General features: G+C 54.4%; 1 protein-coding gene across 1 annotated transcript in view; it reads left to right on the forward strand.

Moving 5' to 3' along the window:
- The window catches only part of OTOG (otogelin), a gene marked incomplete at its 5' end in the record, with an annotated part of 247,619 nt that overhangs the window by 41,500 nt on the left and 189,754 nt on the right, over nucleotides 1-16,365 (forward strand). The window contains one exon of the mRNA XM_072131623.1: nucleotides 3,815-3,923. Within this exon, the coding sequence (XP_071987724.1) occupies nucleotides 3,815-3,923 (109 nt within the window). The remainder of the gene's footprint in view (nucleotides 1-3,814; nucleotides 3,924-16,365) is intronic.

Consider the following 16,365-nt stretch of genomic DNA (forward strand, 5'->3'; position numbering starts at 1 on the left):
AGGATATCGGATGCAGGATCTTAGTGACTCCCCGCACAGCGCATTATACACAGACAATGCACTTACATGCACCAGGAAGAGGAAGGTGAACTCCGGGGACCTGAGCAGGGAAGCGGCACATGCAGAATATCGGGTACAGGATCTTAGTGACTACCCGCACAGCACATTATACACGGACAATGCACTCACATGTACCAGGAAGAAGAAGGTGATCTCCGGGGACCTGAGCGGGGAAGCGACACATGCAGGATATCGGGCGCAGGATCTTAGTGACTCCCCGCACAGCACATTATACACGGACAATGCACTCACATGTACCAGGAAGAAGAAGGTGATCTCCGGGGACCTGAGCGGGGAAGCGACACATGTAGAATATCGGGTGCAGGATCTTAGTGACTCCCCGCAAAGTGCATTATACACGGACAATGCACTTACATGCACCAGGAAGAAGAAGGTGAACTCCGAGGACCTGAGCGGGGAAGCGACACATGCAGGATATCGGGCGCAGGATCTTAGTGACTCCCCGCACAGCGCATTATACACGGACAATGCACTTACATGCACCAGGAAGAAGAAGGTGAACTCCGGGGACCTGAGCGGGGAAGCGACACATGCCGGATATCGGGGGCACGATCTTAGTGACTCCCTGCACAGCGCATTATACACAGACAATGCACTTACATGCACCAGGAAGAAGAAGGTGAACTCCAGGGACCTGAGCGGGAAAGCGACACATGCAGGATATCGGGCGCAGGATCTTAGTGACTCCCTGCACAGCGCATTATACACGGACAATGCACTTACATGCACCAGGAAGAAGAAGGTGAACTCCAGGGACCTGAGCGGGGAAGCGACACATGCAGGATATCGGATGCAGGATATTAGTGACTCCCTGCACAGCGCATTATACACGGGCAATGCACTTACATGCACCAGGAAGAAGAAGGTGAACTCCGAGGACCTGAGCGGGGAAGCGACACATGCAGGATATCGGGCGCAGGATCTTAGTGACTCCCCGCACAGCGTATTATACACGGACAATGCACTTACATGCACCAGGAAAAAGAAGGTGAACTCCAGGGACCTGAGCGGGGAAGTGACACATGCAGGATATCGGGCGCACGATCTTAGTGACTTCCCGCACAGCACATTATACACGGACAATGCACTTACATGCACCAGGAAGAAGGTGAACTCCAGGGACCTGAGCGGGGAAGCAACACATGCAGGATATTGGGGGGAGGATCTTAGTGACTCCCTGCACAGCGCATTATACACGGACAATGCACTTACATGCACTAGGAAGAAGGTGAACTCCAGGGACCTGAGCGGGGAAGAGACACATGCAGGATATCGGGGGAAGGATCTTAGTGACCCCCCGCACAGCGCATTATACACGGACAATGCACTTACATGCACCAGGAAGAAGAAGGAGAACTCCGGGGACCTGAGCGGGGAAGAGACACATGCAGGATATCGGGGGAAGGATCTTAGTGACTCCCCGCACAGCACATTATACACGGACAATGCACTTACATGCACCAGGAAGAAGAAGGTGAACTCCGGGACCTGAGCGGGGAAGTGACACATGCAGGATATCGGGTGCAGGATCTTAGTGACTCCCCGCACAGCACATTATACACGGACAATGCACTTACATGCACCAGGAAGAAGAAGGTGAACTCCAGGGACCTGAGCGGGGAAGCGACACATGCAGGATATCAGGCGCAGGATCTTAGTGACTCCCTGCACAGCGCATTATACACGGACAATACACTTACATGCACCAGGAAGAAGTAGGTGAACTCCAGGGACCTGAGCGGGGAAGCGACACATGCAGGATATCGGGTGCAGGATCTTAGTGACTCCCTGCACAGCGCATTATACACGGACAATGCACTTACATGCAGAAATAAATAATAAAATATCCAGGAAAGATGGAAAATGTAACATAAAAATATGGAGGAGCCACTAATACGGCATACTCCCGTATATGCCACAAAGTCACAGAGTCAAAGATATAAAATTAGTGCTCTACTCCTTATACTGTTTGTCAAATGGCTAGAGCCTCTCACCACCTCTTCATGGACTGGAAATAAAAGATATCCCCGACTCCTTGCATCACCAATCGTCCTCCTTTAGTGGGTTGAAACACAATCCTCGTCTCGTTACCGTGTCTACGGTGTGTTCCCAATCCTACATCAGGAGGTATGCGAAAGGATAGTGCAGATTGCCAGGTTCAAAAAGGAAATAGTATTTATTGTATATACTCACATATTCCAATTTAAAAGCGCGCATGTAGTAAAAGCATAAGACGCCTAAAACACCTCGCCCGACCCAGGTTTCGCCTATTCACTTACATGCACCAGGAAGAAGGTGAACTCCAGGGACCTGAGCAGGGAAGCGACACATGCAGGATATTGGGGGGAGGATCTTAGTGACTCCCCGCACAGCGCATTATACACGGACAATGCACTTACATGCACCAGGAAGAAGAAGGTGAACTCCGGGGACCTGAGCGGGGAAGCGACACATGCAGGATATCGGGCGCAGGATCTTAGTGACTCCCGGCACATCGCATTATACACAGACAATGCACTTACATGCACCAGGAAGAAGAAGGTGAACTCCAGGGACCTGAGCGGGGAAGCGACACATGCAGGATATCGGGCGCACGATCTTAGTGACTCCCCGCACAGCGCATTATACACGGACAATGCACTTACATGCACCAGGAAGAAGAAGGTGAACTCCGGGGACCTGAGCGGGGAAGTGACACATGCAGGATATCGGGTGCAGGATCTTAGTGACTCCCCGCACAGCGCATTATACACGGACAATGCACTTACATGCACCAGGAAGAAGAAGGTGAACTCCGGGGACCTGACCGGGGAAGCGACACATGCAGGATATCGGGTGCAGGATCTTAGTGACTCCCCGCACAGCGCATTATACACGGACAATACACTTACATGCACCAGGAAGAAGAAGGTGAACTCCAGGGACCTGAGCGGGGAAGCGACACATGCAGGATATCGGGCGCACGATCTTAGTGACTCCCCGCACAGCGCATTATACACGGACAATGCACTTACATGCACCAGGAAGAAGAAGGTGAACTCCGGGGACCTGAGCGGGGAAGTGACACATGCAGGATATCGGGTGCAGGATCTTAGTGACTCCCCGCACAGCGCATTATACACGGACAATGCACTTACATGCACCAGGAAGAAGAAGGTGAACTCCGGGGACCTGAGCGGGGAAGTGACACATGCAGGATATCGGGTGCACGATCTTAGTGAATCGAGGAAGACCCGAATCCTCGTCGGACAACATACAGCGGGATTGAGATCAGACCGGGTAAGTAAATCTGCCCCAATGATTGCAGCTGCATTATTCCTGCTGCGGGATGTGCATGGAGCTGCCCATGGATCACACCCAGTGTCTGTTATTAGAGGGTGTGGGGTCTGTTATAGGAGGGTGTGGTGTGGTATTTGTGTGGGGGGGTGTTATTAGAGGGTGTGGGGTCTGTTATAGGAGGGTGTGGTGTGGTATTTGTGTGGGGGGGTGTTATTAGAGGGTGTGGGGTCTGTTATAGGAGGGTGTGGTGTGGTATTTGTGTGGGGGGGTGTTATTAGAGGTTGTGGGGTGTGTTATAGGAGGGTGTGGGGTTTATTTATGTTTATGTAAATATATGGGTGTGGTTTATGCTGGGGGTGGGGGATGGTATTGTGTATGAGGTGATTGGACGTGGTGTTGGCTCCTCCCTCTTCTTCTTATTGATGATTGGGAGACATCTACCTTCTCTTTGCAGGATCGGTTCTAGATAACGGAACGTGTGTGTCCCCCACGGACTGTCCCTGCGACTTCCACGGGGTCCCGCACCAGGCCGGCAGTGTGGTGCAGGATGAGTGTAACAACTGGTGAGTGCCCGATACTTACTACACGTACCCCACTATTTACTACACGTACCCCACTACTTACTACATGTACCCTACTACACCTACCCCACTATTTACTACACGTACCCCACTACTTACTACATGTACCCTACTACACCTACCCCACTATTTACTACACGTACCCCACTACTTACTACATGTACCCCACTACTTACTACATGTACCCCGCTACTTACTACATGTACCCCGCTACTTACTACATGTACCCTGCTACTTACTACATGTGCCCCACTACTTACTACTTGTACCCCACTACTTACTACATGTACCCTACTACACCTACCCCACTATTTACTACACGTACCCCACTACTTACTACATGTACCCCACTACTTACTACATGTACCCCGCTACTTACTACATGTACCCTACTACTTACTACATGTACCCTGCTACTTACTACATGTGCCCCACTACTTACTACATGTGCCCCACTACTTACTACACGTACCCCACTACTTACTACATGTACCCCACTACTTACTACATGTACCCCACTACTTACTACACGTACCCCACTACTTACTACACGTACCCCACTACTTACTACATGTACCCTGCTACTTACTACATGTGCCCCACTACTTACTACATGTACCCCGCTACTTACTACATGTGCCCCACTACTTACTACTTGTACCCCACTACTTACTACATGTACCACGCTACTTACTACATGTACCACGCTACTTACTACATGTACCCTGCTACTTACTACATGTGCCCCACTACTTACTACTTGTACCCCACTACTTACTACATGTACCCTGCTACTTACTACATGTACCCCACTACTTACTACATGTGCCCCACTACTTACTACTTGTACCCCACTACTTACTACATGTACCACGCTACTTACTACATGTACCACGCTACTTACTACATGTACCCTGCTACTTACTACATGTGCCCCACTACTTACTACATGTACCCCACTACTTACTACATGTACCCCACTACTTACTACATGTACCCCACTACTCACTACATGTACCCCACTACTTATTACACCTACCCCACTACTTACTACATGTACCCTACTACTCACTACATGTACCCCACAACTTACTACATGTACCCCACTACTTACTACACGTACCCCACTACTTACATGTACCCCACTACTTACTACATGTACCCCACTACTCACTACATGTACCCTGCTACACACTACATGTGCCCCACTACTTACTACATGTACCCCAATACTCACTACATGTACCTCACTACTCACTACATGTACCCCGCTACTTCACCTACCCCAATACTCACTACATGAATTCCACTACTCACTACATGTACCTGTACCCTGCTACTCACTACATGTACCCCACTACTCACTACATGTACCCAAAAACCCACTAAACGAAATGGATCCCACTACTTATTACAGGATATCTACCCCAGAATTTACTACTCTACTACTCACCCCTGTCCATAATATAGGGGTGTTACACGGATTTTCCCTATCTGACAGTAAGAAAGGTTTCCACAGCCGTGTATAGGTAGGTTTGCTCTATAGGGGGCAGTGTCCTGGGTGATGGATATCCAGGGTGGTGTATAGGGGGCAGTGTCCCGGGTGATAGATATCCAGGGCGGTGTATAGGGGGCAGTGTCCCGGGTGATAGATATCCAGGGCGGTGTATAGGGCGCAGTGTCCTGGGTGAAGGATTTCCAGGGTGCTCTATAGGGGGCAGTGTCCTGGGTGATGGATATCTAGGGTGCTGTATAAGGGGCAGTGTCCCGGGTGATAGATATCCAGGGCGGTGTATAGGGCGCAGTGTCCTGGGTGATGGATATCCAGGGCGGTGTAAAGGGGGCAGTGTCCTGGGTGATGGATATACAGGGGGGAGTATAGGGGGGCAGTGTCCTGGGTGAAGGATGTCCAGGGTGCTGTATAGGGGGCAGTGTCCTGGGTGAAGGATATCCAGGTCGGTGTATAGGGGGCAGTGTCCTGAGTGAAGGATTTCCAGGGTGCTGTATAGGGGGCAGTGTCCTGGGTGATGGATATCCAGGGTGCTGTACAGGGGGCAGTGTCCTGGGTGATGGATATCCAGGGCGGTGTAAAGGGGGCAGTGTCCTGGGCGATGGATATCCAGGGGGGAGTATAGGGGGGCAGTGTCCTGGGTGAAGGATTTCAAGGGTGGTGTATAGGGGGCAGTGTCCTGGGTGAAGGATATCCAGGTCGGTGTATAGGGGGCAGTGTCCTGAGTGAAGGATTTCCAGAGTGCTGTATAGGGGGCAGTGTCCTGGGTGATGGATATCCAGGGCGGTGTATAGGGGGCAGTGTCCTGGGTGATTGATATTCAGGGGGGTGTATAGGGGGGCAGTGTCCTGGGTGATTGATATCCAGGGGGGAGTATAGGGGGGCAGTGTCCTGGGTGAAGGATTTCCAGGGCGGTGTATAGGGGGCAGTGTCCTAGGTGATGGATATCCAGGGTGGTGTATAGGGGGCAGTGTCCTGGGTGATGGATGTCCAGGGTGCTGTATAGGGGGCAGTGTCCTGAGTGAAGGATATCCATGGCGGTGTATAGGGGGCAGTGTCCTGGGTGAGGGATATCCAGGGTGGTGTATAGGGGGCAGTGTCTTGGGTGATGGATATCCACGGTGGTGTATAGGGGGCAGTGTCCGGGGTGAAGGATATCCAGGGTGGTGTATAGGGGGCAGTGTCCTGGGTGAAGGATTTCCGGGGCGGTGTACAGGGCGCAGTGTCCTGGGTGAAGGATATCCAGGGCGTTGTATAGGGGGCAGTGTCCTGAGTGAAGGATTTCCATGGCGGTGTATAGGGGGCAGTGTCCTGAGTAAAGGATTTCCTGGGTGGTGTATAGGGGGCAGTGTCCTGGGTGATGGATATCCAGGGCGGTGTAAAGGGGGCAGTGTCCTGGGTGATGGATATCCAAGGGGGAGTATAGGGGGCAGTGTCCTGGGTGATGGATATCCAGGGTGGTGTATAGGGGGCAGTGTCCTGGGTGATGGATATCCAGGGCGGTGTATAGGGGGCAGTGTCCTAGGTGATGGATATCCAGGGTGGTGTATAGGGGGCAGTGTCCTGGGTGATGGATGTCCAGGGTGCTGTATAGGGGTCAGTGTCCTGAGTGAAGGATTTCCATGGCGGTGTATAGGGGGCAGTGTCCTGGGTGAGGGATATCCAGGGTGGTGTATAGGGGGCAGTGTCTTGGGTGATGGATATCCACGGTGGTGTATAGGGGGCAGTGTCCTGGGTGAAGGATATCCAGGGTGGTGTATAGGGGGCAGTGTCCTGGGTGAAGGATTTCCGGGGCGGTGTACAGGGCGCAGTGTCCTGGGTGAAGGATATCCAGGGCGTTGTATAGGGGGCAGTGTCCTGAGTGAAGGATTTCCATGGCGGTGTATAGGGGGCAGTGTCCTGAGTAAAGGATTTCCTGGGTGGTGTATAGGGGGCAGTGTCCTGGGTGATGGATATCCAGGGCGGTGTAAAGGGGGCAGTGTCCTGGGTGATGGATATCCAGGGCGGTGTATAGGGCGCAGTGTCCTGAGTGAAGGATTTCCAGGGCGTTGTATAGGGGGGCAGTGTCCGGAGTGAAGGATATCCAGGGTGGTGTATAGAGGCAGTGTCCTGGGTGATGGATGTCCAGGGTGCTGTATAGGGGGCAGTGTCCTGAGTGAAGGATTTCCAGGGTGCTGTATAGGGGGCAGTGTCCTGGGTGATGGATGTCCAGGGTGCTGTATAGGGGGCAGTGTCCTGAGTGAAGGATTTCAAGGGTGCTCTATAGGGGGAAGTGTCCTGGGTGATGGATATCCAGGGCGGTGTATAGGGGGCAATGTCCTGGGTGAAGGATTTCCAGGGTGCTGTATAGGGGGCAGTGTCCGGGGTGAAGGATATCCAGGGTGGTGTATAAGGGGCAGTGTCCTGGGTGAGGGATTTCCGGGGTGCTGTATAGGGGGCAGTGTCCTGGGTGATGGATTTCAAGGGGGTGTATAGGGGGCAGTGTCCTGGGTGATGGATATCCAGGGTGCTGTATAGGGGGCAGTGTCCTGGGTGAAGGATATCCAGGGTGCTGTATAGTGGGACAGTGTCATGGGTGAAGGATATCCAGGGTGCTGTATAGGGGGACAGTGTCCTGGGTGATGGATTTCCAGGGTGCTGTATAGGGGGCAGTGTCCTGGGTGAAGGATTTCCAGGGTGGTGTATAGGGGACAGTGTCCTGGGTGAAGGATATCCAGGGCGATGTATAGGGCGCAGTGTCCTGGGTGATGGATATCCAGGGTGCTGTATAGGGGGGCAGTGTCCTGGGTGAAGGATATCCAGGGTGCTGTATACGGACAGTGTCCTGGGTGTAGGATATCCAGGGCAGTGTACAGGGCGCAGTGTCCTGAGTGAAGGATATCCAGGGTGGTGTATAGGGGGCAGTGTCCTGGGTGATGGCTATCAAGGGTACTGTATAGGGGCAGTGTCCTGGGTGAAGGATTTCCATGGCGGTGTATAGGGGGCAGTGTCCTGAGTGAAGGATTTCCAGGGTGGTGTATAGGGGGCAGTGTCCTGGGTGAAGGATATCCAGGGTGGTGTATAGGGGGCAGTGTCCTGGGTGAAGGATTTCCAGGGTGGTGTATAGGGGGCAGTGTTCTGGGTGAAGGATTTCCAGGGTGGTGTATAGGGGGCAGTGTCCTGGGTGAAGGATATCCAGGGTGGTGTATAGGGGGCAGTGTCCTGGGTGAAGGATTTCCAGGGTGGTGTATAGGGGGCAGTGTTCTGGGTGAAGGATTTCCAGGTCGGTGTATAGGGGCAGTGTCCTGAGTAAAGGATTTCCAGGGTGGTGTATAGGGGGCAGTGTTCTGGGTGAAGGATTTCCAGGGCGGGGTATAGGGGGCAGTGTCCTGGGTGATGGATATCCAGGGCTGTGTATAGGGGGCAGTGTCCTGGTTGATGGATATCCAGGGGGGAGTATAGGGGACAGTGTCCTGGGTGATGGATATCCAGGGCGGTGTACAGGGCGCAGTGTCCTGGGTGATGGATATCCAGGGTGCTGTGTAGGGGGCAGTGTCCTGAGTGAAGGATTTCCAGGGCGGTGTATAGGGGGCAGTGTCCTTGGTGATGGATATCCAGGATGGTGTATAGGGGGGCAGTGTCCTGAGTGAAGGATTTCCAGGGCGGTGTATAGGGGGCAGTGTCCTTGGTGATGGATTTCCAGGGTGCTGTATAGGGGCAGTGTCCTGAGTAAAGGATTTCCAGGGCGGTGTATAGGGGTCAGTGTCCTGGGTGATAGATATCCAGGGGGGAGTATAGGGGGGCAGTGTCCTGGGTGAAGGATTTCCAGGGTGCTGTATAGGGGGCAGTGTCCTGGGTGATGGATGTCCAGGGTGCTGTATAGGGGGCAGTGTCCTGGGTGATGGATGTCCAGGGCGGTGTATAGGGGGCAGTGTACAGGGTGAAGGATATCCAGGGCAGTATATAGGGGGCAGTGTCCTGGGTGATGGATATCCAGGGTGCTCTATAGTGGGCAGTGTCCAGGGTGAATTATATCCAGGGCAGTACATAGGGGGCAGTGTCCTGGGTGATGGATGTCCAGGGTGCTGTATAGGGGGCAGTGTCCGGGGTGAAGGATATCCAAGGCAGTATATAGGGGGCAGTGTCCTGAGTAAAGGATTTCCAGGGTGGTGTATAGGGGGCAGTGTCCTGGGTGATGGATATCCAGGGTGCTGTATAGGGGGCAGTGTCCTGAGTGATGGATGTCCAGGGTGGTGTATAGGGGGCAGTGTCCTGGGTGAGGGATATCCAGGGTGCTGTATAGGGGGCAGTGTCCTGGGTGATGGATGTCCAGGGTGCTGTATAGGGGGCAGTGTCCTGGGTGATGGATGTCCAGGGTGCTGTATAGGGGGCAGTGTCCTGGGTGAAGGATATCCAGGGTGCTGTATAGGGGGCAGTGTCCTGGGTGATGGATGTCCAGGGTGCTGTATAGGGGGTAGTGTCCTGGGTGAAGGATTTCCAGGGTGCTGTATAGGGGGCAGTGTCCGGGGTGAAGGATATCCAGGGCGGTGTATAGGGGGCAGTGTCCTGGGTGAGGGATTTCCAGGGTGCTGTATAGGGGGCAGTGTCCTGGGTGAGGGATTTCCAGGGTGCTGTATAGGGGGCAGTGTCCTGAGTGAAGGATTTCCAGGGTTCTGTATAGGGGCAGTGTCCTGGGTGATGGATATTCAGGGTGCTGTATAGGGGGCAGTGTCCTGGGTGATGGATTTCCAGGGCGTTGTATAGGGGGGCAGTGTCCTGGGTGATGGATATCCAGGGCGGTGTATAGGGCACAGTGTCCTAAGTGAAGGATTTTTAGGGTGCTGTATAGGGGGCAGTGTCCTGGGTGATGGATTTCCAGGGTGCTGTATAGGCGGCAGTGTCCTGGGTGATAGATATCCAGGGTGCTGTATAGGGGGCAGTGTCCTGGGTGAAGGATATCCAGGGTGCTGTATAGGGGGCAGTGTCCTGGGTGATGGATATCCAGGGCGGTGTACAGGGCGCAGTGTCCTGAGTGATGGATATCCAGGGTGGTGTATAGGGGGCAGTGTCCTGGGTGATGGATATCCACGGCGGTGTACAGGGCGCAGTGTCCTGGGTGATGGATATCCAGGGTGCTGTATAGGGGGCAGTGTCCTGAGTGAAGGATATCCAGGGCGGTGTACAAGGCACAGTGTCCTGAGTGAAGGATATCCAGGGTGCTGTATAGGGGGCAGTGTCCTGGGTGAAGGATATCCAGGGTGCTCTATAGGGGACAGTGTCCTGGGTGAAGGATTTTCAAGGGCGTTGTATAGGGGGCAGTGTCCTGAGTGAAGGATTTCCAGGGTGGTGTATAGGGGGCAGTGTCCTGGGTGATAGATATCCAGGGGGGAGTATAGGGGGGCAGTGTCCTGGGTGAAGGATTTCCAGGGTGCTGTATAGGGGGCAGTGTCCTGGGTGATGGATGTCCAGGGTGCTGTATAGGGGGCAGTGTCCTGGGTGATGGATGTCCAGGGCGGTGTATAGGGGTCAGTGTCCTGAGTGAAGGATTTCCAGGGTGCTGTATAGGGGGCAGTGTCCTGGGTGAAGGATTTCCAGGGTGGTGTATAGGGGTCAGTGTCCTGGGTGATAGATATCCAGGGGGGAGTATAGGGGGGCAGTGTCCTGGGTGAAGGATTTCCAGGGTGCTGTATAGGGGGCAGTGTCCTGGGTGATGGATATCCAGGGTGCTCTATAGTGGGCAGTGTCCAGGGTGAAGGATATCCAGGGCAGTACATAGGGGGCAGTGTCCTGGGTGATGGATATCCAGGGTGCTCTATAGTGGGCAGTGTCCAGGGTGAATTATATCCAGGGCAGTACATAGGGGGCAGTGTCCTGGGTGATGGATGTCCAGGGTGCTGTATAGGGGGCAGTGTCCGGGGTGAAGGATATCCAAGGCAGTATATAGGGGGCAGTGTCCTGAGTAAAGGATTTCCAGGGTGGTGTATAGGGGGCAGTGTCCTGGGTGATGGATATCCAGGGTGCTGTATAGGGGGCAGTGTCCTGAGTGATGGATGTCCAGGGTGGTGTATAGGGGGCAGTGTCCTGGGTGAGGGATATCCAGGGTGCTGTATAGGGGGCAGTGTCCTGGGTGATGGATGTCCAGGGTGCTGTATAGGGGGCAGTGTCCTGGGTGATGGATGTCCAGGGTGCTGTATAGGGGGCAGTGTCCTGGGTGAAGGATATCCAGGGTGCTGTATAGGGGGCAGTGTCCTGGGTGATGGATGTCCAGGGTGCTGTATAGGGGGTAGTGTCCTGGGTGAAGGATTTCCAGGGTGCTGTATAGGGGGCAGTGTCCGGGGTGAAGGATATCCAGGGCGGTGTATAGGGGGCAGTGTCCTGGGTGAGGGATTTCCAGGGTGCTGTATAGGGGGCAGTGTCCTGGGTGAGGGATTTCCAGGGTGCTGTATAGGGGGCAGTGTCCTGAGTGAAGGATTTCCAGGGTTCTGTATAGGGGCAGTGTCCTGGGTGATGGATATTCAGGGTGCTGTATAGGGGGCAGTGTCCTGGGTGATGGATTTCCAGGGCGTTGTATAGGGGGGCAGTGTCCTGGGTGATGGATATCCAGGGCGGTGTATAGGGCACAGTGTCCTAAGTGAAGGATTTTTAGGGTGCTGTATAGGGGGCAGTGTCCTGGGTGATGGATTTCCAGGGTGCTGTATAGGCGGCAGTGTCCTGGGTGATAGATATCCAGGGTGCTGTATAGGGGGCAGTGTCCTGGGTGAAGGATATCCAGGGTGCTGTATAGGGGGCAGTGTCCTGGGTGATGGATATCCAGGGCGGTGTACAGGGCGCAGTGTCCTGAGTGATGGATATCCAGGGTGGTGTATAGGGGGCAGTGTCCTGGGTGATGGATATCCACGGCGGTGTACAGGGCGCAGTGTCCTGGGTGATGGATATCCAGGGTGCTGTATAGGGGGCAGTGTCCTGAGTGAAGGATATCCAGGGCGGTGTACAAGGCACAGTGTCCTGAGTGAAGGATATCCAGGGTGCTGTATAGGGGGCAGTGTCCTGGGTGAAGGATATCCAGGGTGCTCTATAGGGGACAGTGTCCTGGGTGAAGGATTTTCAAGGGCGTTGTATAGGGGGCAGTGTCCTGAGTGAAGGATTTCCAGGGTGGTGTATAGGGGGCAGTGTCCTGGGTGATAGATATCCAGGGGGGAGTATAGGGGGGCAGTGTCCTGGGTGAAGGATTTCCAGGGTGCTGTATAGGGGGCAGTGTCCTGGGTGATGGATGTCCAGGGTGCTGTATAGGGGGCAGTGTCCTGGGTGATGGATGTCCAGGGCGGTGTATAGGGGTCAGTGTCCTGAGTGAAGGATTTCCAGGGTGCTGTATAGGGGGCAGTGTCCTGAGTGAAGGATTTCCAGGGTGGTGTATAGGGGTCAGTGTCCTGGGTGATAGATATCCAGGGGGGAGTATAGGGGGGCAGTGTCCTGGGTGAAGGATTTCCAGGGTGCTGTATAGGGGGCAGTGTCCTGGGTGATGGATATCCAGGGTGCTCTATAGTGGGCAGTGTCCAGGGTGAAGGATATCCAGGGCAGTACATAGGGGGCAGTGTCCTGGGTGATGGATGTCCAGGGTGCTGTATAGGGGGCAGTGTCCGGGGTGAAGGATATCCAAGGCAGTATATAGGGGGCAGTGTCCTGAGTAAAGGATTTCCAGGGTGGTGTATAGGGGGCAGTGTCCTGGGTGAAGGATATCCAGGGTGGTGTATAGGGGGCAGTGTCCTGAGTGATGGATGTCCAGGGTGGTGTATAGGGGGCAGTGTCCTGGGTGAGGGATATCCAGGGTGCTGTATAGGGGGCAGTGTCCTGGGTGATGGATGTCCAGGGTGCTGTATAGGGGGCAGTGTCCTGGGTGATGGATGTCCAGGGTGCTGTATAGGGGGCAGTGTCCTGGGTGAAGGATATCCAGGGTGCTGTATAGGGGGCAGTGTCCTGGGTGATGGATGTCCAGGGTGCTGTATAGGGGGTAGTGTCCTGGGTGAAGGATTTCAAGGGTGCTGTATAGGGGGCAGTGTCCGGGGTGAAGGATATCCAGGGCGGTGTATAGGGGGCAGTGTCCTGGGTGAGGGATTTCCAGGGTGCTGTATAGGGGGCAGTGTCCTGGGTGAGGGATTTCCAGGGTGCTGTATAGGGGGCAGTGTCCTGAGTGAAGGATTTCCAGGGTTCTGTATAGGGGCAGTGTCCTGGGTGATGGATATTCAGGGTGCTGTATAGGGGGCAGTGTCCTGGGTGATGGATTTCCAGGGCGTTGTATAGGGGGGCAGTGTCCTGGGTGATGGATATCCAGGGCGGTGTATAGGGCACAGTGTCCTAAGTGAAGGATTTTTAGGGTGCTGTATAGGGGGCAGTGTCCTGGGTGATGGATTTCCAGGGTGCTGTATAGGCGGCAGTGTTCTGGGTGATAGATATCCAGGGTGCTGTATAGGGGGCAGTGTCCTGGGTGAAGGATATCCAGGGCGGTGTACAAGGCACAGTGTCCTGAGTGAAGGATATCCAGGGTGCTGTATAGGGGGCAGTGTCCTGAGTGAAGGATATCCAGGGCGGTGTACAAGGTACAGTGTCCTGAGTGAAGGATATCCAGGGTGCTGTATAGGGGGCAGTGTCCTGAGTGAAGGATATCCAGGGCGGTGTACAAGGCACAGTGTCCTGAGTGAAGGATATCCAGGGTGCTGTATAGGGGGCAGTGTCCTGGGTGAAGGATATCCAGGGTGCTCTATAGGGGACAGTGTCCTGGGTGAAGGATTTTCAAGGGCGTTGTATAGGGGGCAGTGTCCTGAGTGAAGGTTATCCAGGGCGGTGTAAAGGGCGCAGTGTCCTTGGTGATGGATATCCAGGGTGCTGTATAGGGGGCAGTGTCCTGGGTGAAGGATATCCAGGGTGCTGTATAGGGGGCAGTGTCCTTGGTGATGGATATCCAGGGTGCTGTATAGGGGGCAGTGTCCTGGGTGAAGGATATCCAGGGTGGTGTATAGGGGGCAGTGTCCTGAGTGAAGGATTTCCAGGGCGGTGTACAGGGCGCAGGTTCTGGGTGATGGATTACCAGGGCGATGTATAGGGGGCAGTGGCCTGAGTAAAGGATTTCCAGGGTGCTGTATAGGGGGCAGTGTCCTGGGTGAAGGATATCCAGGGTGCTTTATAGGGGCAGTGTCCTGGGTGATGGATGTCCAGGGTGCTTTATAGGGGCAGTGTCCTGGGTGATGGATGTCCAGGGTGCTGTATAGGGGGCAGTGCCCTGGGTGATGGATATCCAGGGTGCTGTATAGGGGGTAGTCTCCTGGGTGATGGATATCCAGGGTGGTGTATAGGGGGCAGTGTCCTGGGTGATGGATATCCAGGGTGGTGTACAGGGCGCAGTGCCCTGGGTGATGGATATCCAGGGTGCTGTATAGGGGGTAGTCTCCTGGGTGATGGATATCCAGGGCGTTGTATAGGGGGCAGTGTCCTGGGTGATGGATATCCAGGGTGCTCTATAGGGGGCAGTGTCCTGGGTGAAGGATTTCCAGGGCGGTATATAGGGGGCAGTGTCCTGGGTGAAGGATTTCGAGGGCGGTGTACAGGGCGCAGTGTCCTGGGTGATGGATGTCTAGGGTGCTGTATAGGGGGCAGTGTCCTGGGTGATGGATTTCCAGGGTGCTGTATAAGGGGCAGTGTCCTGGGTGATGGATTTCAAGGGCGGTGTATAGGAAACCGTGTCCTAAATGAAGGATTTCCAGGGCGTTGTATAAGGGGCAGTGTCCTGGGTGAGGGATGTCCAGGGTGCTGTATAGGGGCAGTGTCCGGGGTGAAGGATATCCAAGGCAGTATATAGGGGGCAGTGTCCTGAGTAAAGGATTTCCAGGGTGGTGTATAGGGGGCAGTGTCCTGGGTGATGGATATCCATGGTGCTGTATAGGGGGCAGTGTCCTGAGTGATGGATGTCCAGGGTGGTGTATAGGGGGCAGGGTCCTGGGTGAGGGATATCCAGGGTGCTGTATAGGGGGCAGTGTCCTGGGTGATGGATGTCCAGGGTGCTGTATAGGGGGCAGTGTCCTGGGTGATGGATGTCCAGGGTGCTGTATAGGGGGTAGTGTCCTGGGTGAAGGATTTCCAGGGTGCTGTATAGGGGGCAGTGTCCGGGGTGAAGGATATCCAGGGCGGTGTATAGGGGGCAGTGTCCTGGGTGAGGGATTTCCAGGGTGCTGTATAGGGGGCAGTGTCCTGGGTGAGGGATTTCCAGGGTGCTGTATAGGGGGCAGTGTCCTGAGTGAAGGATTTCCAGGGTTCTGTATAGGGGCAGTGTCCTGGGTGATGGATATTCAGGGTGCTGTATAGGGGGCAGTGTCCTGGGTGATGGATTTCCAGGGCGTTGTATAGGGGGGCAGTGTCCTGGGTGATGGATATCCAGGGCGGTGTATAGGGCACAGTGTCCTAAGTGAAGGATTTTTAGGGTGCTGTATAGGGGGCAGTGTCCTGGGTGATGGATTTCCAGGGTGCTGTATAGGCGGCAGTGTCCTGGGTGAAGGATATCCAGGGTGCTCTATAGGGGACAGTGTCCTGGGTGAAGGATTTTCAAGGGTGTTGTATAGGGGGCAGTGTCCTGAGTGAAGGTTATCCAGGGCGGTGTATAGGGCGCAGTGTCCTTGGTGATGGATATCCAGGGTGCTGTATAGGGGGCAGTGTCCTGGGTGAAGGATATCCAGGGTGCTGTATAGGGGGCAGTGTCCTTGGTGATGGATATCCAGGGTGCTGTATAGGGGGCAGTGTCCTGGGTGAAGGATATCCTGGGTGGTGTATAGGGGGCAGTGTCCTGAGTGAAGGATTTCCAGGGCGGTGTACAGGGCGCAGGTTCTGGGTGATGGATTACCAGGGCGATGTATAGGGGGCAGTGGCCTGAGTAAAGGATTTCCAGGGTGC

The sequence above is a fragment of the Engystomops pustulosus genome, unplaced genomic scaffold (assembly GCF_040894005.1).
Source record: "Engystomops pustulosus unplaced genomic scaffold, aEngPut4.maternal MAT_SCAFFOLD_107, whole genome shotgun sequence".
In the NCBI taxonomy this organism is placed as follows: Eukaryota; Metazoa; Chordata; class Amphibia; order Anura; family Leptodactylidae; genus Engystomops; species Engystomops pustulosus.